Source organism: Pipistrellus hanaki (assembly GCF_964339955.1).
Source record: "Pipistrellus hanaki genome assembly, chromosome: 3".
In the NCBI taxonomy this organism is placed as follows: domain Eukaryota; kingdom Metazoa; phylum Chordata; class Mammalia; order Chiroptera; family Vespertilionidae; genus Pipistrellus; species Pipistrellus hanaki.
Genome location: NC_140505.1, coordinates 66981220 through 67007811, shown reverse-complemented (window position 1 = coordinate 67007811; position 26592 = coordinate 66981220). Strand labels below are relative to the sequence as shown.

General features: G+C 37.4%; 1 protein-coding gene across 3 annotated transcripts in view; it reads right to left on the bottom strand.

Moving 5' to 3' along the window:
* DIAPH3 (diaphanous related formin 3) overlaps positions 1-26592 on the bottom strand; it is a 479703-nt gene that overhangs the window by 357757 nt on the left and 95354 nt on the right. For all 3 annotated transcript variants that reach the window (XM_084876736.1, XM_084876737.1, XM_084876738.1), the window contains one exon: positions 17106-17236. In XM_084876736.1, the coding sequence (XP_084732862.1) occupies positions 17106-17236 (131 nt within the window). The remainder of the gene's footprint in view (positions 1-17105; positions 17237-26592) is intronic.

The following is a 26592-nucleotide window of genomic DNA, read 5'->3' as shown; positions in this document are numbered from 1 at the left end:
AAAGTATTATTGGCTTCATGAAGCAAATACAGTCACCTCATTGAGCAGAAGAGGCAAAAGTCAGGTGTCAACTTTACTATCTAGCCAAAGGAACAAAGCACTATGAGTGTATGTTTCCCACAGACTAAAGTTCAAGTTATTAGCATCTTCCTAAATGTGCCCTAAGGGAGAGAGAGACAAATGCATCACAATTGTCAGAGCTGGAATAAAAGCTATCCAGATCTTAAAAGTAATCTTACCTGGCCCATACACCTAGAGAATAGGTACCATTTCTTATTTGTCTTTAAATCACCAGCACCTAAGACAGACTACACTGAATAAATGGTTTTAGAGTGAAACTGAATCTCCTTCCAATTTTATATAGTATAGAAGGAACAAAGAAAGAGAGGATAAGGTCACTTAGAAAGAATATCTAGGTCTGTGATGCTCAGGCGTATGCCCTTACTTTACATACACAGAAAAAGGCAAAAAGAGATAATGTGTTCCATGCAGCAACACTGAGCCTGCCTCAAACTTCATGCCAGGAACATCAATTCTGATTTTGAAAATGGTACTTATCCATACTGGCCCACGGATAATGAATTTTAAGACTGTCCTGCATCACACTTTTGGACTTGATTGACTGTGGCTGGAAGGGTGAAGTTTCATCACTACTAATATTCATGTGCTCGTTAACAAAGTCAGCCAGCCTTTAATAAGGGCTCATTGTTTGCGAGATACTATACTGCATTTAAGAATCACAAAAATGAATAAAACATGTTTTCTGCCCTTGAAAGGACCACAGACTAGTGGTTGAAACAAATGTTGAGCAAGATTATTTCCCTAATGTAATAACAAGTGTTATACATTATGGTGCTAAGGGAACAGAAGGTATAGCATCTAGCTCTTTGGGACAAAGCATCTGGTGTCTGTCCTGAGTCTTGAAGGGTGTCATGCAAGGGAAGAGAGGTTTCTAGGCAGAAGGAAATATATACTAAGACATTAAATATAAAAGATGGGGCCCGTACTGAGAACCACAGTGGCTATATCAGAGATAAAACCAAGCAGGTAGGAAAGAGTTTGATTTTGTAAAAACTATATACAATGCCATGTTAATGAAGTCGTTAAAGGATCAAATGCATTAGGCAAAGTAATCCCACCTCTGCCTCCCCTAAAAAGATGGCCTAACACCAAAACCTATGAATATATAAGCTTGCATTGCAAAGAGAGATGAAAAAGGGAATTGAGGTTGCAGAAGGAATTACAGTTGCTAATCAGATGATTTTAAGATAGAGAAATTATCGTAGATTATCCAGATAGGTCCAATCTAATTACATGGTTCTTGAAAGCTGAGACACTTTGCTAGCTGGGTAACATGAGATGAAGAAAGAGATGCAAAATATGAGAGGGACTCAACCTGCCTTTCCAGACTTTCAAGATGGAGGAAGAGAAACATGAGGTAAGGAATAGATGTGGACTCAAAAACCTGAAATAGCCGGGCCGGGGTCGCTCAGTGGCTGAGCATCAACCAATGAACCAGGAGGTCACAAAGATTCCTGATCAGGGCACATGCCCTGGTTGCAGGCTCAGCCTCCCAATCAGGGGACCTGCAGGAGGCAGCCAATCAATGATTCTCTCTCACTATGTTTAACTCCATCTCTCTCCCCCTCTCCCTTCATCTCTCTGAAATCAATAAAAATTTAATTAAATAAAAGGTTTTTTAAAAAAAGCTGAAATAACCCTAAATTGATAGCTAGCAAGGGAATAGAGATGTCAGTCCTACTACTGCAAGGAATTGAATACTTCCAACAACTTGAATAACCAAGCAAATGGAGTTGAATCTGCTCATTCGTGTACATGGGTTGCTCTCCATTTATTTGGAACTTCTTAATTTCCTTCATCATTATTTTGTAGTTTTAAACATAAAAGTCATATACATGATTTTAGATTTGCATCAGAGTATTTGTTTTTGAACAGTAGTAAAGGGTGTTGTTTTACAAAAGTTTACTGCTAATATATGGAAATACAATTGACTTGTTTTTCAGGCTAAAAAAAAAAGAAGACCACACAACATAAATTTACCCTCTTAATACTTAATTGTACATATAGTACAGTAATGTTAACTATATACATCTTATTGTATAACATATCTCTAGAACTTTTTCAACTTGCGAAATATAATTGCTATTTTCTTAAATCCTGCAATCTTGCTGAACTCACTAATTAATTCTAGGAGTTTTTGTAGAATCTTCTCATTTTTCTATGTAAACAATCATGTCTTCTGTGAATAGGAACATTTATTTCTCCTATTCTGATTCATATTCTTTTTATTTCATTTGCTTGTCTCTGTTTTAGCTATAATTTCTTGTACTGTATTTGAAGAACAGTGGTTACAGCAAATATCTTTGGCCTTGTTCCCAACCTGAGGGGAAAGCATTTCACCATGAAATATAATATTAGCTGTAGGATTTTTGTAGATTTCCACTATTAAGCTGAGAAAGTACGCCTCTGTATTAGTTTCTGAGAACTTCTCTAACAAAGTGACTCAAAGTGGGATTCTGGATGCTAGAAACCCAAATCCAAATTGTCAGCAGGGCCAGCCTTGATCAGAAACTCTGGGTAAGAATCCTCCCTTGGCTCTTCTTGGTGGTAGTTGTTTATACAGGATTCTCGTACTTCTATCATTGAATGAATTCCTGTGTGTCTTTTTTTCTTCTTATAGGAACATAAATTATATTATAAAATAAGGCCCACCCTACTCCCTTAGAACCTCATCCTAATTAATTACATCTGCAAAGACCCTCTTTTCAAGTAAGTTCACATTCCTAGAGATTAGGACTTAAATTTTTCTTTCTGAGGAACACAATTCAATCCACATCTATTCCTGTTTTCCCAGGTTTGTTTTTTAGGGGGTTTTTGTTTTGTTTTTGTTTTTTGTTTTCATATATAGGTGTTTCTCTCTGTCTCTCCCCCTCCTTTCCACTCTCTAAAAATCAGTGGGGAAAATATCCTCAGGTAAGGATTAATGAAAAATAAAATAAAAATGAATAAGTGTACTAAACACTGACAAAAGTACCCAAAGGAGGTGGCTACCAACTAACCTAGCCTGGAGCTAGGAAAAAAAAATATCGAATTTAAGAAAACTATGCCTATAATTTTGACATGGAAAGATGCTCATACATCCTAAGATTAAAAAGAAGTAGTAGCTCCCTATAAATTTTGGAGATTAAACCCTTATCAGAGATAACAGTGGCAAATACTTCTCCCAAGGTGTGAGCATTATTGTTGTTTGGTTGATGGTTTCCTTTGCTGTGCAAAAGCTCTTTATTTTGAAGTACTCCCATTTTATTTATTTTCTCCTTAGTTTCTATTGCCCTAGGAGCTGTATTGGTAAAGATATTGCTACGACAAATGTCTGCTATTTTGCTGCCGATGGCTTCTTCTAAGATTTTTATGATTTCCTGTCTTATCCATTTTGAGTTTATTTTTGTGCATGATGTAAGTTGGTGGTCTAGTTTTTTTTTTGTTTTTTGTTTTTTTTTTTGCATGTATCCATCCAATTTTCCCAGTACCATTTATTTAAGAGACTGTCTTGACTCCATTGTATTCTCTCGACTCCTTTATCAAATATTAATTGAGCATAGTGGCTTTAGTAGATTTTTGGGTTCTCTGTTCTGTTCCATTGGTTTATATGTATGTTTTTGAGCCAGTACCAGGCAGTTTTGAGAACAGTGGCTTTATAGTAGAGCTTGATATTTGGTATTGTGATCCCTCCAACTTCGTTCTCCTTTCTCAAGATTGCTGCAGCTATTCAGGGTCTTTTTTTTTTTTTTTCCAGATGCATTTTTGGAGAGTTTGTTACAGATCTCTGAAGTGTGCCATTGGTATTTTAATGGGGAGTGCATTGAATCTATAGATTGCTTTTTGGGTGGTATGGACATTTTAATGATGTTGATTCTACCAATCCATGAACACGAAATATTCTCCCATTTGCTTATGTCTTCCTCTATCTCTTTTTTCAGTATTCTATAATTTTCTGAGTACAGATCCTTTACGTCTTGGTTATATTTATTCCTAAGTACCTTAATTTTTGCGTTGTAATGGTAAGTGGGATTGTTTTTTTGTTTTGTTTTGTTTTGTTTCTTTCTCTTTCTGTGAGTTCATTATTGATGTATAAAAAAAAAAGACATAGATTTCTGGGTGTTAATTTTATTTCCTGCTACATTGCCAAATTCATTTATTAAGTATAGTAATTTTATGATGGAACCAAAAGGAAGATAAACGATCCAATCAAAAAATGTAAAAAGGACCTAAATAGACCTTTCAAAAGAGGACATACGGAAGGCCAAGAGACATATGAAAACATGTTCAAAGTCACTAATCATCCAAGAGATACAAATCAAATGAGGTACCATCTCACACCTGTCAGAATGGCTATCACCAACAAATCAACAAAGGACAAGTGCTGGAGAGGATGTGGAGAAAAAGGAACCCTCGTGCACTGCTGCTGGGAATGCAAACTGGTACAGCCACTGTGGAAAACAGTATGGCATTTCCTCAAAAAATTAAATATGGAACTGCCATTTAACACAGTAATCTCACTTCTAAGAATATATCCCAAGAAAACAGAAAAACCAATCAGAAAGGATATATGCACCCCTATGTTCATAGAAGCACAATTTACTATAGCTAAGATTTGGAAACAGCCTAAATGCCCATCAGCAGATGAGTGGATTAGAAAACTGTGGTACTTCTATACAATGGAATACTATGCTACTGTAAAAAAGAAGGAATTCTTACCATTTGCAACAGCATTGGAACTAGAGGGCATTATGCTAAATAAACCAGTCAGAGAAAGATAAATATCACATGATCTCACTCATTTGTGGAATATAATGAAAACATAAACTGATGAACAAATCAGAACCAGAGTCATAGAAGCATCGAATAGACTGTCCAACTTATGAGGGAAGGCAGGGGGTGATGAGGTAAGAAATTAACCAAAGGATTTGTATGCATGCATATGAGCATAACCAATGGCCACAGAATTGGGAGTGGGGGGAATGTGCTGGGGGTTGGGAGTGGCTGGAGAGAGGTCAATGGGAGAAAAAGGAGACTTATGTAATACAATAAACAATAAAGAAATTAATTTTTTTAAAGTAGTAATGTATATTTTTCATTTTTGTTCTAAATATGTTTTTATGCATATCAAAAATGTGTGCATGTACACAATGCTATACAAACACATTCTTAGTTGTTTTCTACTTAATCAACTCATTCAATTACCTGCTGATTTTCATTCCATGTGTGAAACACTAATATCGGTGGCATAATAAACACTCAAGGCTAATATTCCACTCTCTCATACATTCACTTGCTTCTGCTCCCACCAAGAATTAGTTGGGATCATTTCCAAACCAATGCAAGGATCATAATGCATATGGGTTTGTTTTATGCAATCAGCCTGTACCTACTCCAAGAAAAGATCTAGGCTCCACAGCAAATTATCAGAAAAAATAAAAATGAATATTTATATCCTATATAATAAAGAAGTAATATGCAAATTGACTCCCACACACAAGATAGCCGCCCCATATGGTCAAAGATGGACACAAGATGGCCAGCAGAGGAGGGCAGTTAGGGGTGACCAGGCTGGCAGTGAAGGGCAGTTAGGGGCAACCAGGCCTTCAAGGGAGGGCAGTTGGGGGGAACCGGGCCTGCAACAAAGGGCAGTTGGAGGTGACAAGGCCTGCAGAGGAGGGCAGTTGGGAGTGACTGTGCCTGAAGGGGAGGACAGTTTGGGGGGGGGGGGTGGAAGGGGGAGACCCAAGCCTGCAGAGGAGGGCAGTTGGGGGAAATCAGGCCTGCAGGGAGGGCACTTGGGGGGACCTGCCCTGCAGGGGAGGGCAGTTGAGGGTAACCATGCCTATAGGGGAGAGCAGTTGGGGAAGAACCAGGCTTGCAGGGGAGGGCAATTGGGGGACCAGGCCTGCAGGAGAGGCCAGTTGAAGGAAACCAGGCCTGCAGGGGAGGGCAGTTGGGGGGAGGGGAGGGCCAGGCATACAAAGGAGGGCAGTTAGGGGCAACTAGGCTGGCATGAAAGGGTAGTTAGGGTGACCAGGCCAGCAGGGGAGGACAATTAGGAGCAATCAAGCCAGCAGGGGAGCAGTTAGGTATTGATCAGGCTGACAGGGGAATTGTTAGAGGATGATCAGGCTGGCAGGCAGAAGTGGTTAGGGGCAATCAGGTAGGCAGGCAGGCAAGCGTTTAGGAGCCAGCAGTCCTGGATTGTGAGAGGGATCGGATCGGGACTAAACGGGCAGTCACACAACTCTCAAGGGGTCCCAGATTGGAGAGGGTGAAGGCTGGCTGAGGGACACACACAAACCTCTCCCCTTCCCCCATGCATGAATTTCGTGCACAGGGCCTCTAGTTTTAAACAAATAAGAATACTTAAGGCATATCTGAGTTACTTATTTTATAATTCCCTGCTTTAACTAACATTACTAACAAACAATCCTGACCAGGGGGTCAGTCAGTTAGAGCAGCATCTTACACCAAAGGGTTTCAAGTTCAATTTCCAGTCAGGACACATACCTAGGTTGTGAGTTCAATCCCCACTTGGGCACATACGGGAAGCAATCTTATCAATGTTTCTCTCTCACATCTCTCTCTCTAAAATCAATAAAAGTGTATTCTACTCAGGTTAGGATAAAAAAAATAAACAACTAACAACATTAAACAAGAGGACTTCCTCAACAGACACACACTTCCACCCAAGAAATTATAGTGCCTTTCTAAGTAGGTGATAATATACATTTTTTTTTCATTTTACTTTTGTGTATGATCTTATTTTCTTGTAGTGAACCTACATTTTTTGTAATAAAAAAAGTATTTTTAATTACCCAAAATAATCTTACATAAATGCCTAGAGAAGCACAAAAGTATTTTGCTAAAATTCAATATAAGAAGCTTCTTGAAAGAGAAAAAAATATATCACTGGTCACATGTGACAAAGTAACAAATTTCATACCTTAAACTTAGAAGGTCAGCTATAATACTCTGTATATTATCCAAATCCAATTTACATTCCTCTGTCAGAGCAATATATCACCAATGGTGAATATAATTATAGCTTATTTTAAACTGTTATTTTCACCTACTCTTAGCAAGGTGACTAAATACATAGAATGAACAGTGGGATACGAGGGGGACGGGAGACAGAGTGTGTACACAGCAATTAATATGTCCAGTAGGGCAAAACAAACATACACAAACATCCCAATTAATGGCTTACCCACAAAAGTCACACTAAATTATTCAGCCAGACAAGGAATTCCAGAATTAAATATTGTTCTGATTGTGAAATCTGTCAGACTTCAAAATACAACCATTAATATGTATACTTTCTAGAAATTTACTTTTGAAGAAATTATGTATTTAAAATTACTGGTGTATTCTCACTTCTAATATTAGGTGAGACAGTAGAATAACAATCTGAGTACTTCATTCTCCTAGTTACTTTTTGGCCATAACATATTCAAAGGTATAAAATGTCTAGAAAAAAAAGTATCCCAAATAAAATAAAAAGAAAACCAGATTAACTGCAAAGTACAGCATAAGAAATATAGTCAATAATCTATACTAATAAAAGAGAAATATGCAAATTGACTGTCGATTCATGACACTCACCAGCCAATCAGGAGTGGGTATGCAAATTAACCCAACAAAGATATAGGTGACCCCAGCTGCTCCAGGCCTCTGGGCAGCACTCATGCAGGTGTGGTGAGGCTGGACGGGTGGGAGACTTGCTCGGAGGGGGAAGGTGGGGCAGAGGGAGTTACAGGAGCAGTGCTCCAGCTGGAGCAAAGACTGAAGTCTCCAGCCGGAGGGCAGATGGAAATTGGTGATCAGAGCGAAGGCCTGGGTCCCCAGTCCCAGAGGAAAACCTGTGCCAGCAGCCAGAAGAAAGAAGGCCTATTGCACAAATCTTAGTGCAACAGGACTCTAGTATTATAATAACTACATAAGGTGCCTGGTGGGTATGAGATTTATAAAGGGGATCACTTTGTAAGTTATATAAATTTCTAATCACTAGGTTGTACCCTAAAACTAATATAATATTGTACATCAACAGCAAAAGAAAATTTTATTTATAAATAAAAAAATAGGATGAGGAGGAAGGAGAGGTGGAGGAGAAGAAGAAGCAGACCCCCAGCTCCCTGTCCAGGCAATCAATCACAGGGGGTCCACTCCTGCCCAGGCCTTACTTCACAGTGACCTGGGTGCCAGGATGTTCCTGGGACACAGGCCCTGGGCACCTATGTATGCAAATTAACTGCCATCTGTTTTGAGTTAATTTGCATAGTCACTCTGATTGGCTATAGGCATAGAAAAGCTACGGTCAATTTACATGTTTGTCCATTATTAGGTAGGACCCTTTATCCACCAATGTAATAGAACTATGTGTTTCTCCATTTGACTTTCTTCCCAGTCCTAGAGATTTCCCTACTTTTCTTGCTAACAACCCTTTAATCAACCATCAATGAATTTCATGTACTTCCTTTCTGTCTTCTCCTTTGATGCTGATGTATAAAATAAGCTGCAAAACTGTCATTCTCCTGAGTATTTTCTCAATCTCTTGAGATTGTGATTCTGGACATGTCTCAAAATTTTGGCTCAAGTAAACTCTTTTTTTTTTTTTTAATATATTTTGATTTTTTACAGAGAGATATAGAGAGCTAGAAACATCAATGAGAGAGAAACATTGACCAGCTGCCTCCTGCACACTCCCCTACTGGGGATGTGCCCACAACCAATGTGCATTCCCCTGACCGGAATCAAACCTGGCACTTTTCAGTCCACAGACCAACACTCTATCCACTGAGCCCAACTGGTTTTGGCTCAAGGAAACTCTTATAAGACTTTTCTATAATCTGGATATTCTTTTGTCAATAAGCCAATAATTTTAGTTTAATGTGGTAATAGGTCATTAGTTTTCCTATGCTCAAAGTAGCAGAAACACATTAATTAAATCTAACAGGATGCATTTTCAAAATAAATCTCAAAGAAAATGTTCTAAGGAACAGGCGGTCACACTCTAAAATTACCAAATACACAAAGAAACAAACTATGACAAAAGGTGAAAAGAAAAAAAAGAAAAACACCAGGATTAGAACTCGGAAACCTTCATTTACTAGAATTATAGACAAAGGATAAAAAATAAAACTATTTAATATGCTTAAACAAATAAAGGGTACTAAAAATAAGCAAGAAGCACAAAATTATTAAAAATGACAAAGAGTTTTAAAACAAAGCAAAAGAGATACTATAGGGATAAAATTTAAAAAATAGAACTTAAAGACAATGTATAAGTTAAACAGATTAGATACTGGAGAATAATCAATTAGGAAACTAGAAGATCTTTAAAAAATAAATCCAGACTGGAGTAGAGAGAGACAAATAGATGGCAACTAAAAAGAGGTTAGGAAATAATGGTATATGGAGTAGGATGGCCTAACATATACAAAGTTATAGAAAAATAGAGGCAGTATTCAAATAGATAATAGCTGAAATTTTCATTGAGTTTATGAAAGACTGAAAGCATATTCAGAAAGCCCTCCAAAATTAGCATGATAAATAAGGAAAATTACATCTAGACACATAAAACTATAGACCAAAGAAAACAACATCATAAAAGCCCTGCTACTGTGGCTCAGTTGGTTGAGCATCATACCATGTACTAAGAGGACACTGGTTTGATTCCCAATCAGAGCATATGCCGAGGTTGTAGGCATCCCAGTAGGGGGCAAGCAAGAGGAAGCCAATCAATGTTTCTCTCGATGATGTTTCTATCTCTTTCCCTTCCTCTCTAGGAAATTAAAAAAAAAAAAAAAATTAAATCTATACAAAAAGAGTATAAGGACAAAGGAAAAAGAAGGAAGAATAGAGAAAGAGAAGAAGGAGCAGAAGGAAGCAGGAGAGGAAGAGGAAGAATAGGGGAGAAGTAAACTGAAAATTCAAAATGAAGTATCACATATAAATTCCAATACATTCTTATAATCAAAATAAAAGACAAAACTACAAGATAAAGAAAAAAAATTATCAGAAATGATTTTTTAAAAAATATTTATATACTATCTAGAGAAAACCCACTGCATGGCAGAATATATTTGCCAATGTTATCTCTGATAAGAGTTTAATCTCCAAAATTTACAGAGAACTCATACAAGTTAACAAAAGGAAGAAAAACAATTCAATCAAAAAATGGGAAAAGGACCTAAATAGACACTTTTTGAAAGAGGACATACAAAAGGCCCAGAGACAGATGAAAACATGCTCAAAGTCACTAATCATCCAAGAGAGGCAAATCAAAATGACAATATGGTACCATTTCACACCTGTCAGAATGGCTATCATCAACAAACAAGTGCTGGCGAGCATGCTGAGAAAAAGCAACCCTCCTGCACTGCTGCTGGAAATACAGACTGGTGCAGCCAGTGGGAAACAACATGGCATTTCCTCAAAAAATGACAAATGGAACTGCCATTTGACCCAGTAATACCACTTCTAGGAATATATCCTAAGAAAACAGAAACGCTAATTAGAAAGTATGTATGCACCCCTATGTTCATAGCAGCACAATTGACAATAGCTAAGATTTGGAAACAGCCTAAATGCCCATCAGCAGATGAGTGTATTAGAAAACTGTGGTACCTCTACACAATGGAATACTATACTACTGTAAAAAAAAGAATTCTTACCATTTGCAACAGCATGGATGGAAATGGAGAGCATTATGCTAAGTAAAATAAGCCATTCAGAGAAAGATAAATACCACATGATCTCACCCATTTGTAGAATATAAAGAGCATTATAAACTATTTGTTCAAAAATAGATACAGGCAAAAAAGCATCAAACAGACTTTCAAACTATAGTGGGAAGGCAGGGGAAGGTTGGGGAGGGCAGGTAAGAAATTAACTGAAGGATTTATATGCATACATATAAACACAACCAATAGAAGCAGACACTAGTGGGCAGGGGGGAGTGAGGGCAAGTGCCGGGGAGTAAGGGAGGCCGGAGGGAGGTCAATGGGGGGGAAAAAGAGAGACATATGTACTACTATTTGTAATTCTTTAAAAAATAAAATAAAAAATAATAAAATAAAATAAAATAAATATATAAATTAAAGAAAGAGAAAGAGAAAAAGAAAAATAATCACTTAAGCTATTTACAATACAGAATCTACTTCCAAATCACTCAAATCACTTTACATTTAAAATATTACAAAGTCTCCAAGTCTTTACCTTACTGAAATCTCTAACCAATTTGTCAAACAGAGAAAGTGCATATGTGATGGCTCCCAGTTTACTCCAGGTCAAAAAGACAGAAAGAAGAAAGTGTGAGCCCCTCAAGGACAGTGGCTTTTTTACTGGAATAAAGCAAATAAAATAAAAAAATAAAAATAAAGTATCCTATAAAATAAAGAGGCAATATGAAAATTGACCCTCAAGCCCTCGCACAAGAAGGCCACCCACATGTGGTCAAAGATGGCCACCATAAGATGGCCAGCAGAGGAGGGCAGTTGTGAGAGATCAGGCCAGCAGAGGAGGGCAGTTGGGGGCGATGGGACCTGCAGAGGAGGGAAGAAAGTTGGGAGGGACTAGGCCTGCAGGGAAGGGCAGTTAGGGGTGACCGGACCTGCAGGGAAGAACAATTATGGGTGACCAGGCCTGCAGGTGAGGGCCGTTGGGGATGACCAGGCCTTCAGGGGAGAGCAGCTGGGGGCACCCAGGCCTGCATGGGAGGGCAGTTATAGGCGACCAGGCCAGCAGGGGAGGGCAGTTGGAGGTGACCATGCCTGCAAGAAAGAACATTTAGGGGCAACCAGTTAGGGGGACAAGGCCTGCAGGGGAGGGCAGCTGGGGGCGACCAGGCCGGCAGGGCAGGGCAGTTAGAGGCAACTTGGCCAGCAAGGGAGGACAGTTGGGGATGATTGGGCCAGCTGGGGAGGGCAGTTAGGGGCAATCAGACCAGCATGGGAGCAGTTAGGGAGTGATCAAGCAGGCAGGTTGGCAGGCAGGCAAGTGGTTGGGAGCCAGCAGTCCAGGATTGTGAGAAGGATGTCCCAGATTAGAGAAAGTGCAGGCTGGGCTGAGGTATATCCCCCTCTCCCCAGTGCATGAATTTCATGCACCAGGTCTCTAATAAGAAAAATAAAGGTAAAAAATGATTAATTGTAATACATTATGATTAGCTGCACATATCAACACACATAAGTCTATGAAAAATAATAGAGAGAAAAACTTAAGTCTCAGAAGAATGCAGGGAAAATAATGCTATTTACAGAGTTGAAGAGGATATGAAACCAATATATTAAGAATACATATATCATGACACTATAATTTAAAAAAAAGTGATAAGTCCAAAATTCAAGGTACTGGTCACCACAGTATAATGGGAGATGGCTATATAAGATTAAGAAGGGATTCATGTAAGCTTCAAAGGTATAGGAAATATCCTATATGTTAGCCTCATTAATAGGCAAGTGGGTGTTTGTTTTACTATTATGGCAAACAGCCTTTTTTTTATATGGTGTCCCAAAAAAAAAATGTGAACACATTTTAAAAGCTGATAGCTCAATTATGAAAATGAAATGTAGTTTAATAAACTCTGCCTTTATAATTATTCATTATTCAAATTGTGTGTGTACATTTTTTTGGGACACCCTATATGTTTAACATTTTATAAAATAATTTTTAAATAGGTCAAAGTACTAGTAACATCAAAATGTTTGGTCTTAATTTTTCCATCAATTCATATTGATGCCAATGAGTACACTGACTACATTGCTTGCCACAAATTTTTCTATCACAAGTATGGCACATGGCACAAAACAAATATCAACACCAAAGTTAAGCTCCTCTACCAGCTTTGTGTTCTCAAGCCCAGCAAAGGAGAAAAAGTAGATTTCAAACATGACACTGGTTAAATGGAACACTGAGATAATAAGGCTGCTCACTGGCTTTGCAGTAAACAAATATAACTACAAATTTTTCTAAACTGACTTTCTGGAAGTTAGTTTTTAATTTAATCAAACCTAGTTCCAACATCTCCACTGAAATCTTTAAACAAAAGGTAAACTTCATAATGTACAAATACTTCTTGTAAACTTGAAAATATTAACCATGATTAAAGGAAAATGATGCCTAAAATCATAAAACATAAAGACCTGATAAGACTGAATTTTCTAAGAGAAAAATCTTATACTTGATAGCTGCATCAAATTGAGAAAATGAAGATGCATTCTATAATTATTTTGCTCTATGCATAGAAGGGTATGTACTAAAATGCTTGATATCCATCATAATGATGTTAGTGTCTACCTTTTTATGTTTCCACCTCAACGTGTTTGATAGCTTAAATGTAATTGCTGACTATGTCAAGATGCACTAAAAGCAATATTTGATAATTTGAGAAGTTACTCTCTTCTCTAGTGTTGCAAAAATAAAGCAATTTTATCTTTTAGTGCAGAAGTGTCACCAAGAATATTGAATAATCAATAAAACTTCAGGTATAAAAACTTCATAATCTTAAAATCAACTCTTCTTAAAGCTAGGTAAATAACCTGATATATAAAGCAATGGGTTTTACGTAATTCCCTATCCAAATAATAAAAGGTTGATGTGACTCATAACAGGAAGTTGATGAATGGCTCTAGAAAAATTGCATATCATGGGGGGGGGGGGGGAGGCGCGCGGAATAGGGGAAAGGACGGTGCCTCCTACCTTTTTCCTTGATTGTTTGATTTAAATAAATCTTGATGCAGCATTGGAGAGCCACCATTAATCAGTTCACTTGTTTCTTTTTCAACTTCTATCCACAGATATTAAAGAATTTCAACTCTAACTTTCTCAGTAATACCATAGGTTAAACAATGATCTCAAAAGCTTATAAAAATTAGAACTCCTTGTCTCTTGGAATTTACTCACATATTGTAGATAAAAAAGAGAAAATAAGAAAAACTGACTTTGCCCTAGCCTGTTTTTCTCAGTGGTCAGAGCTTTAGCACGGGAACTAAAGGGTTCCAAGTTCGATCCTGGTCAAAGACATGTACCTTGGTTGCAGACTTGATCAGTACACTGACTGGCATGTGCAGAAGGCAATCAATGGATGTGTTTCTCTCACATCGATGTATCTGTCTCTCCCTCTCCCTTCCACTCTGTCTAAATATCAATAGAAAAAGTATCCTTGGGTGAGGATTAACAAAAAAACAAACAAACAAACAAAAAGCTATCAACAGATACATAATAATTGATAGCAAAGTCCAAAGATTTGACCATAGGCATAATTGCAGTTATACATGTCCAGCTAAGTCATTCCTCTAATCAGAGCACTAGATACAGAAATGTTCTCAAGTATCTTCTCAATTTTCTGTCAGCATAAAGTGCTATGATTTCAGAAAAAAATTATCCAATAAGATTTTCTATTCCTTTCTATTAAAAAGACTACTTAGGGAAATATCCACATCATTTGTAGATTCTTAATAATACTACTGGCCCAGTGCATGAAATTTGAGCACTGGGCGGGGGGCGGGGAGTCCCTCAGCCCGGCCTGCACCCTCTCACAGTCTGGGAGCCCTAGGAGATGTCCAACTGAAGGCTTAGGCCCATTACCCACAGGGAACAGGCCTAAGCCTTCAGTCAGACATCATTAGTGCTGCCATGATGGCTGGAGAGGCTCCCGCCCCTGCCACTGTGTTCACCAGCTGTAAGCCCGGCTTCTGGCACACTGACCCCCAGGGGGCAGCTCCTGAACTGAGCATCTGCCTCCTGGTGGTCAGTGCACATGATAGTGACTGGTTGTTCCACCATTCAGTCTATTTGCTTATTACCCTTTTATTCTGGCCATTCTTGGGGAAATCCTATCTAATAAGGAGGAAATATGCTAACTGACCCTCATGCTGTCGCAAAGATGGCAGCACCTATAGCCAATAAGGAGGGAATAATGCTAATTGACTGTCCTGCCCTCAAAGATGGTAGTGCCCACAGTCACAAGATGGCATTGCCCAGTCCCCTCAGCCCCACCAGGGCAGCAAGGCTGGGCCCACCTGCCTCCAGAGTCCCCCAGTCCTCTCAGCCCCCCAACCTCCCAGGGCCTGTCCGAGGTGCAGGCAAGCCTCCAATGCTGGATGCCCAGCCACCCAGTGTTGCTGGAGGCTCAGGTAACCAGGACCAGCCGAGGTTTGTGCTGCCACCAGTGGCAGCAGCAGAGGTGTGAGGGGGCGTCACCTTCCACTGATCACTGGGTCGCCTCTCGCCCCTGAGGACTCCCAGACTCTGAGAGGGGGCAGGCTGGTCTGAGGGCCTCCCACTCCATGCATGAATTTTCATGCACCAGGCCTCTAGTATTTCTATAAGTGTTTGATGGTGAGGAGGGAAGTTCAAATGAAAGAGACATGTAGCATTATTTCCCAGTGTTTGTAGGTAAAAATCACAAAAATAATTGTATCTATTGTAATATGGATGAATTTATACATAAAACCTTTTCAGTTGTTCTTTTGCTCTCATATTCACCTACTTAAAAGATGAAGATGAACAAGAAAAGGTGAAGTCTACTTTTAATTATATTGAAAAGCCATGAATATCTCCAGTGCCCAGTAGCTGCCAGATAAACTGAGAAATGAGTTTATCTCCCCAATCAACCCCAAAACATCTCTTCCTAATTTATACTCCATAGGAACAGAGCCTGGATCAGCTTTGCTATTTTCTCAAGTTCCACACTTAATATAGTACTAGAAAAGTAGCTAGTGCTTAATAATTATTTTTTAAATGAATACATTTAACAGGTACAGAAAACATTAGAAGCTAGGGCTCTTCATGTATGACTATGTCTGTAAATAAATGCCTAATTCAACTTAGTTTCTATCATTAGGCAAGGTAAGGCATAAGAAGGCTAAAATCAAACCTCATTGTTTCAATCCACAAATCTTTACCGAGCACCTTTCATATGCTGAGCACGGTCTAATAAACAGAGGTGAATAAAATATGTAAAGTCCCTGGTCTCTTGCCCGCTATTAGTTTACAGTCTAGAAAACAGATTGGAAGTGGTAAAATATGAAAAAATAAAATTGAAATATAGTAAAGATTCTTTGTTCGCTTTTCACACTCCTCACTCACTTTCATGACTTGGCAATTAGGGCCCCTCTATTTTAAATACTTGTACTGTACTAAAACAAATACTTGTAATATGAAATGTCAAGGACTTTTTTATACTGTAGACTAACCACAGAAATGTCTTCAAAATAGAATATCACAGAGATTCTTTTACATATTAACAACCAGTCATAGTTGGTCATTCCTGCCCTTGGAATACATATGTACATATATACACACACACCTTCATCATGTACACACATGCAGGTACATTTTTATGAAGAAATAAACAATTACATACAAAACCGATCTACTACTCAGATATTTTATAACAACTTCTGCTTGAAAGTGTTTAAGAACATGCTCAACTAAAAAGTCTAAAAATTGATTTAGAGACACTCCTATAGTAATGTTCTTACTATATGTTCTTACTAACTGCCAGATACAGTTAAATTTGTACTTCAGAAAATCAATTGTTTAAGTATAAGCATATCTAACATTCAGATTTTACTGGGAAATATTTGCTAAATCTGACACTAACCTAACATGGCCATTTCCAAAAATGGAAAGAAAAGGAAAAAAACCCATGGTACTTCTTGCTATATCAAACAAGAAGAGCCAATTCATATGCAATACCAAAATTCAGAATGAATCTCAATCACATTAGATTAGTAGTTTCTAATCATCACTGTTCTCTTTTTAAAAAATAGCCTAGGTTTTTAAAAATTCTAAGGGGGAAAAAGTGAGTTTTTTAAAAGTCAATGGGCTATGTATTACTCAGTAATAAATACAAAAGTACAATTGAAACTAAATTTCTTCATGCATAGAAATATTATGCACTCAATTTTTACCTTAGGTAGTTATTGAGCTATACTGGCTACTAATTATAGAAGTATTAAGTAAAAGTGACATATTTATAACAACTGATTAACTTAGTAACATGCCGGATGATGATCAGATATAGAAATTACCTCACAGGATTACTAGTCAAAGAAACGCGAAGTGACTCCAGGCAAGTTACAAGTCTCTCGTCCGCAGGCCCCATTTTCAATTCATGAATGAATTCCTGAGGTGAGATCTGCCGATTCCTCTTAAGACTTCCCTGTAAAATAATTTTTTAAAAAATGTAATTCATATTGTGTAAAGATTAGCTATTAAAATAACAATTTTATTAGCCCCACCTTTCTTATTAATGGCTGTACACAACTATTGGAACAATTATTACTTCAGGTGGATGATTTCTTTACCTGCGCCCATTAAATCCATAAATTCATAATCCATGGTAGCCATAAAAGATAGTAACATAATATCAAAAGATTTGCAAATTAATATAACTACTTCTCAAATTAAAAAAAAAACATGAAAAACAATAAAGCGCACATCATAGAAAATATTTTAAAATATAGTAATATATTTTAGGCACACTCAAATAACAAAACTAGTATTAAAAATGACCCTATTAAATATATCCCAAATAGCACAAAAAGCTTGAGATTTTATCCTACATACAAGCTAAGTTGGCCTGCCTGCTCCTGTTTCATGGATGCTGGCAGAATACACAAGAATCCTTAGGCAGAGTCAAAAACTTTACTATGTATATATTCATTCCCAACCCACCCATTCCCACAGGAATGATGCAGATCCACAGGTGATGGATGCCTTCACATGCCATGGATTGCTTCACAAGGAAGAACACTAAGCTCTGGGGATTCACCATTTTTATAGCAAGCAGTAACAAGCCTGCTCAATCTCCACAGACAAATATAACTTCACTTCTAAGGCTACCCACTGCAAATGCAACCTTGAGAAATGGCCTGGGTAAAGAGCATTCAAGCCTTCAGTTCCTGGCATAACCAGAAAAAACATGCAGTGATACTCAGGGCCCATGACTGCCTACTTCTCCCAATGATAAATATCTCTCATAAAGAATTTGTATTCAAAATATTTAACAAGCCCCTATAAATCAATAGTAATAACACAAATAGTCCAATAACAAAAGAAGATATATGAATGGCCAATAATCACATGAAATGATGTTCACGAACATTTATCAGTAGGGAAATGCAGACTAGAACAAGTAAATTAACGCTATATACTCCCTAGACTGGTGAGGGTGTGAAGCACCTGGAGCCTCCTACATGCCTGGTGGAGATATAACACAGTATTGCCACTCTGCAAAAGAGTTTTAAGTTTCTTTTAAAACTAAACATACACTGATTATAAGACTCAGCAATTGCACAAGTAGGTGTTAAGTAGGAGGGGTAAATAAATATACCCATACATTGTTCAGAACAGTTTTATTCGTAATAGTCAAAGACTGGAAACAACCCAAGTATTCATTAACAAGTTTGGTTATATCCATACAATGAAATACTACACAACAACAACAAAATTTCACTACTGATAATGCAACAAACAAAATAAATGAATCCAAAAAAATATGTTGAATTAAGTCAAACAAAAAAGTGTATAGTATGGGTCCACCATTTATATAAAAGACCAAAACTAACCCATCAATTTTTTCTATAGGACCATTTTACATTCTAAATTCAAGACATAGGAGCAGAGATTTTAATTGTTGGTGTGTTTGATTGGAGGATGGGGTTAAAGGCGGATATTTTAAGTGGGCAGCAAGTAAATTTTTCCAATAAACATTGAGAAAAACAGACTAAACTCACAGGCTAAAAATACTTCTTTATTTCAGTTATATAAAGTTTTTTCTAGCTAAATTACCTAAAGGCCTCTGCACTGTCACCTGAGGTTCCTGCCTCTTTCCAATACCTTACCATCACAGCCCCATCCTTGCACAGGCCTACTCCTAGGCAGCAATTAGATCTGAGTTGAGACTAACTTCTCAGGACACGCTGTTTATGAGCCACATAAACTCCCGTCCCCGTCCCCGCAATTAATTTCTTTTTTCAAAAGGCTCTCCACTCTGCATTAAAATAACTTTTACATTTATTATTTAAAGGATATGTTGAATGCCTACCTTGTGTCAGACCTTGTTTACATGATGTAGATACAGGGGTTAAAAAAAAAAGTCAAAGATGACTTCCAGGTTTTTAGTCTAAGTCAAAATATGGTGGCATCTACTTGAATGGAAAGATGAAAGAAGGAGAGTGATAGGGAATGTAGCTATTTAAGTTACGAGTTTGAGCCCTGGCTAGTATGATAAGTGGTTAGAGCGTCAGCCAACACAATGAAGGGTCATGGCTTCAATTACCAGTCAAGGGAATGTACCTGGGTTGCGGGTTCACTCCCAACCCCAGAGCACTAGTGTGAGGCAACCAGTCCATGTGTCTCTCTCACGTCAATGTTTTTTTCTCCTCTTTTTCTTTCTCCTCCTCCTCTTCCTTCTCCTCCTTCTCCTTCCTCCCTTCCTTCTACTCTCTCTGAGAAAAGCAATGGGAAAAAAATCCTTGTTTGAGGATTAAAATTAATTAATTAAAGTTACCAGTTTGAGCTAATGACATTTTTGTAAGAAAATAACATTTGAGCAGAGACCCAAGTATGGAGGAGGGGGCATTGGAAATCTGGGAGATGGATATTCCAAGCAAACACAAAGCCCTAAGGCAGGAATGGAATATTCAAAGGAGAGCAAGAAGACACATTTGAATACATGAGCATAACAGAATTACAGATGACAAAGAGATAAAACAGGAGACAGGATGGAAAAATTCCAGTTTGAGTGCCAAGTGACTCTTGAGCTAAGCACACTTTTTGCATGACTCTTGAGCTAAGCACACTTTTTACATTTTAAGAAGCTTGTAAGGACACAACAGGAAGCACAGGAGAAAAGGGAGGGGGAAGACAAAGCAGCAGCAACTGAGGGTCTATGGCTATACAAAGCCTAAAATGTTTATGATCTTGACCATTTAAGAAAAAGTTTGTAAGCCACTGATATGGTCTTACAAACCACAGTGAGTACTTTAGGCTTTATTCTGAGTGAAAAATTACTGGAGGGTAAGATCTAATAAAGCTTGTTTATTTTAAATTATTCTAAGTCTTGTGTGGCAACAGACATAAATGTCAAAATATAAAACAAGGAGGCCAACAAGAAGGCTAGCGTATTGTTTGGTCATGAGTTGACAGTAGCTGGGTATAAGATGCCAGTGATGGAAGATAGAGGAGTTACTCAACATAAAGTTTGATCAGACATTTGCTGATAGTTTGGATGTCAGTTGTGAAAGAAAAAGAATTTTAAAATGATGCCAAAACTTTTGGCCTCAACAAATAAGTGAATGGTGTCACCATCTACTAATCACTGTGACATTGTCAATACCAGTTTGACTGGCAGCTGGATTGGAGATAAGCCTGATCAGAACTTTAAAGGGGAAAGTAAGAAAAAGAATATACCACTCTTTGAAGAAATTTTCTGTAAAAAAGGAGCAAAAACTGGGGCAATAACTGTGGAGTGACTCAGGGAGGGGACTATACCATGTTTGTATGCTGATGGGAATGAATGACCAAGCAAAAGGGAAGAAACTGATGATGTATGATAAAAGGTAGTTTTAGATGCAGAAAAGCAAACAAGTAAACAAACAAAACAAACAAACAAAAAAAAAAAAACACTGAATAGATGACATAGAAAATGACCTACTATATAAGAGAAAAGATTGATCTTGCACAGTTGCAGGAAAAACATATCATTATAGGAAGAGCAGCAACAGAATCGAAGGGAACAGACTCAGGTCGAGAGTGTTAGATCTGGTAATTAGGAAGTGAGGTATGACAGGTCTACTTCCTCAATTGTTCAGTGACATAAGCAGTAATAAAATCAGCTAACAGTAAAAATGCAGAACTGGAGGTATGAGAAGATATGAAGTCCTTTTCAGAAAATGATAAGGTCTGATATCTGTTAAGGTATGTATTAAGTGCATGTTGGTCAGCTGTGGTCATTTAGGAACCACCACATGCAGTGTGGCTGCATGCTGCCTCCTAAATGCATCCTGTGCTGAGGTGCAAATGGAAAGAAGATGGGAAGTTTAACCAAGGGCAGAGTTTATATAAAGAGACAAGTAAACTGAAGTTTTATGCAAGAGAACAAAGAACTGTGTGCCTAAGGTCCATAAGGAGAAAAGTAAAGGCATGGTGAGGGTGAGAACTAAATATTTTTTTAAATGGTAGAGTCATGTGTTTCTGAAGAATTAAACTCCCTGGTCACTCGTGGGAATGAGGTGGACGTTCTTGGGGTACAGCTTAAAGAAGCATTTTCAGAAGCTCCTATGGGAAGATGATATGTGGAAGATTTTATTGGTGTAAAGTTACATTCTTCAGTGTCCAATGTCCCATTTCTCCAAGCCAGTCTTGAAAGAGGCAGCCGGGAGTTCAGCAGAGCCAGAAACAAGTCCAGTGTCCAGAGCTTCCGTCTCATGTTGTAGCTGGGTCCAGTTCAGCATTCAGGCCAGTTTAAAGTCTATTCGTCCGTGTGTGGAGTCCAACAGGCCTTGCACGATGTGGCGCAGGGGAGCGTGCCCCTGCAACAGGAGTCACAGGTGCACAGTGCTCTGGAGCCAAGAGACAACAATCTTCCTTTGTTTGGAAGTTTATATATTCAGGTTTATATATTCGAGTTTGCAGTGGCCATGCCCAATTACCTGTTTCCAGGTGTGATTGCCAGGCAAGCATTTTCCCATGTCACTCAGACCTTACTGGACATGCGTCTAAACTGCCTTATTCCGTCCCTTTCCCTATCAATCATGGGAGAACAAACCTGGGAATGTAAAATGCAGCTTTTTTGCACAGCTGTGTAAATGGCATTCCTATATTATTTGTAACAACCAGGTTATTACACCAGCATCAAATGAATTAGCAGTTCTAAAGTGTTATAGAATTCTTAAAGTGGGAATATTAAGTAAGTGGAAAAGGATATTTGTATTTTACTATCCAAGATAGGGGTGGCTGAGATTGGGTGGAAAAACAAAAATCACTGGGAGTGATAAAGTGAAGGAAATAAGCTCATGGCAGTGGTAGTGGCAGGAAGAAAAGCAATGAGCTGGGGAGCCACGTCTCCTCGGAGTAAGAAGCCTGTCAGCAGACGCCAACACCTCTGTATGTGAGGCCTTCCTCTCCACTGGAATGCACCTGTCTGCCTCTGCCTAACAAATCACTGTAAAATGCCTGGCTTTCAATGAATGAATGAGGTTATAATAAAATAGAAAGTATACAAAGACTGAGTATTAAAACAAGAAACAAAATTTAAAAAAACAATTCAGAAAAAAAAAAATGCTTAATCAGAAGAAAATATTTCAAATTAAAGACATATAATAGAAACACCAAATAATTGGGAAATTTGTTCTCAACACAATTCCTCCCCATACACACACCACCACCACCACCTTTTATTATATTACTATCAAAATACAGATATAAAAGAAAGGGAATTGAGGAAGAAAATATTATATTACATGAAATATTCCCTTTAAGCACAGCTCTTATGTTTCTTTCATTTTACATTACTTCAAAGTAAGTGGGAAGTAGGAGGAGAGAAGGGAAGGAAGCTCATATCTACAAGTCCATTAACCATGAACATGAAAATGTTTAGAAAGGTTTATCACCTGTGATATCATACATATTACTGAGATAAGGATGTCTGCCTGGCATCATGAAAATTAGAAGGGAATTTATCCAACCTAATTTTTAAATATTTTTTAATCCCTTAGTAAACTTTATTCTAAAACACTGAATGCAGAACAGAAAGTGCACACATTATTCTTGTCAGAATCTTCATTAAATATATTGTAAGGTATAAAACATAACACTTATTACTTATTTCCCTTACATTTCTATTTCTCTAAAACCAAACATTACTTGAGAGAAGGTAATAGTTACCATTTCCTTTGACCCTTCTTGGAACAAATTCTTCGGTCCCTGCCTCAATGCCTTGGATGTCATCACAGTTCAGGTGTAAGAATTATTTGGTGTGTGTATCTTCACTGTTTTATCTTACTCAATTGTTTACAGAGTAATACCAATCCATTTTATGACAAATCAATAATATACCATACCTCAAGTTACAAGTGGAAAATACTGAAGAACTGAGTTTCTTTTTCTTTCTTTCTTTTAATAATTGAATTTCTATACAACCATGGAGAATCCACAATTAAATGATTACATAATTTTTAAAATAATGTAAGCAGAAAGCTAAATCTGAAAAGTCTGCATTCTCTGCAGATACTGACGCAGCATAATGTCAGTGTGGGTCAAAACAGGGATCTTTCTATCCCTAATAAAGTATCAAATACATGGCAGCTGCTTTAGGCAAAAGTATGCCCAGATTATTTGACACAGCACAGAAATCAGAAATTATATTCTTAAGCATTAATCAAATCACTATAAAATATTATTCCATACATTAAATCATATCTTGTTTCTCCTGAAAAGTCTATACTACAATTTACCATCAACGTCCTCAAATGCAGGCAAAAGTGTAGTTGTTTTTTTTTTTTTACTATATTTGATTGATTTTTTACAGAGAGGAAGGGAGAGGGATAGAGTTAGAAACATCGATGAGAGAGAAACATCGATCAGCTGCCTCCTGCACACCCTTCCCTGGGGATGTGCCCGCAACCAAGGTACATGCCCTTGCCCGGAAGTGAACCCGAGACCCTCAGTCCACTGACACTCTATCCACTGAGCCAAAACGGTTTCAGCCAAAAGTGTAGTCTTTTAATTACACTTTAAAACTGCTGATTTTCCATCAATATGACAATTAAATAATTAAATAATAAAGTGCTGATTTTCTTTATAAATTTAACATAAAAACCCAAACTATATAGCTTCTAGAGATGTAAAGTTTTAAATATTGGGGGATTGGAAGAACAGGTTGAAACTACAAGTAATTTTTGTATGAAGTTAATTATTAGACTCAAATCCTTCTCCATAACATTCACTTTGTAATTTTTAGCTCATCAACTGTAAAAAACAAAGATTCCATCAACATAAAGTCAAAATAGTCAAGAAGCCTAAGTTCTCAGATTTATGAGAGTGTGTGTACTCCTCCATGGGTGTATGTGTCTCTCTCTCTATGTCTATAAGTTTTAATTTATGTCAGTAACAATAAATGAACGGTCTTAGTTACTTTATAGTATTATAAGCCCTAAATTCTTCGTACCTATTATTTAGTGATGAGACTTGTTAAGATAAATAAGATGATACAAAATGTAGAGACTATTTAAAGATATAGTTTGACTGATAATGACAATATTTTAAGAAAACAGCAGAGTCAGCATTGTACAAAAAGAGTAAGCACAGTTGCTGCCAAGGAAGTAATTATAATCTAAATTATTATCATGTATATTGCTATTAAAATGCATTGCAACAATTTCCTTATATTTTTTAAATGATTTCTAGCATCTCTAGTATCACTGATCAACAGAAACACTAAGCTGTCATTGCAATATGAATTATTTCTTTTCAGAACATTTACAACCCTAACAGATCTCTACTGCTAATAAAATTTGTTATTCAGAGATGATATTATGCAAACTCATACTAGGAGCTATGAGTGATGTGAAGTGCTATAGAAACAAAGTTTAGCAAAGAGTTCCCTTAAAGAGTTACTCATAATTTTTTTTTCATAAACATTAATGAGCACCATTATGTAGCAAGAACTCTGGTTATAATTTTGGAGGCTGCTTTTAAAGTACATTAAAACTAATATATGTTAACTTTTAGGATTACCAAGTGCATTATTATAAAGAAATATGATATAAAAAATATGCTGTTCGTCTTTCATTTCCCAAAATATATCTAAAGAAATTTTTTTAAAAAGACTGACATAACACTAGCATAGACACTTAGAAATTAACTTAAAATAACAAAAGAAATTTCTACATTTAGGCTTTTTCACAACATTCACAACATACTATCAAACTCACATTAACTTCCCTCTGGTCACAGGGAAGGTCCTTTCTTGCTTTGGCTCACTGCCTTCAATAAGACACTTGAATATTTAAATTATTTTATGTATTTAAGAACGGTTGCTTCAACTGCTGGATGCAATATCCTGGTGTTATAAAACTTCAACCTGTGTATCATAACCAGAACTGAGGTGTTATTTTAGCTTTAGGCCTTAAAAGTGAGGTACCATAATAGTTAACAGTCAACTGCTTCTACCCAAAGCCAGAGACTAGCAGCTGAATAAACAACGGTGAGCCACACACATGAGCACATTGCATCAACTGTAGCATGCAGTTATAAGAATGAGTATCTCTGAACTAATATAGTATGATTTTTAGAATATATTTTGAAGTGAAAATATCACCAAAGAATACATATAGTATATTACTTTGCGTTTATGAAAGAAAAATTAGAAAAGACAATTTTTTATTTGTACAAAATGATGGAGAAAGAAATATGATGATAAAAAATGTGAAGCTAATGAGACTGCATACCTTTCAGGGGCTGGATGAGAACATGGTGAAGACGAGAGAATAGAACAAGAAATTAGGATAAATGACAACTCTCTGAATATAGCCTTTGTGAAGGTTTTGGTGGTTTCTTTTTTATAAGGAGAGGGAGGGAGGGAAGGAGGGAGACAGAGAGGGAGGGAGGGAGGGAGGGAGAGAGGGAGGGAGGGAGGGAGGGAGGGAGGGAGGGAGGGAGGGAGGGAGGGAGGGAGGGAGGGAGGGAAGGAAATCCCCTGCATCAGGTACCTGCCCTGACTAGGAATTGAACTCACGAACCTTCAGTACACGAGACAACACTCAAACCACTGAAATACATGAACCAGGGCTTTTTGTGTAGTTTTGACTTTTGGAACTAGATATTTCATAAAATCAAAAAGAAAAATACAAAATCAAGAAGGATTTTTTTTGGGGGGGAGATCCTAAAATGAAACAAATCCAAGTCAAATAAACCTAACTGAATTTCAAATGTGTAACAATGTCAGAAATAAACCAGAATATGAAAATTAAAGATAACAGAAAAAACTTCTGGCTTGGAGAGAAAAAAAGGGGGGTGGCTATTCTGAGAGATAGAAGATATGGATAGATATCTAAAGGCAGAAAAAAAGCCCTGGCCAGGTGACTCAATTGGTTAGAGCAGTGGTCGGCAAACTCATTAGTCAACAGACCCAAATATCAACAGTACAACGATTGAAATTTATTTTGAGAGCCAAATTTTTTAAACTTAAACTTCTTCTAACGCCACTTCTTCAAAACAGACTCGCCCAGGCTGTGGTATTTTGTGGAAGAGCCACACTGAAAGGGCCAAAGAGCAGCATGTAGCTCGTGAGCCGCAATTTGCCGACCACTGGGTTAGAGTATCCTTCCCATACACCAAGACTGCAGATTCAATCCCCAGTCAGGGCACATATAAGAATAAACCAATTAATGCATAAATAAGTGTTACAACAAACTGATATTTGTTTCTTTTTCTTTATCTCTCCCTAAAAAAAAAAAATAATTAAATAAAATAAATTAAAGAAAAATAAATACAACGTGTAAAAAATAAAAT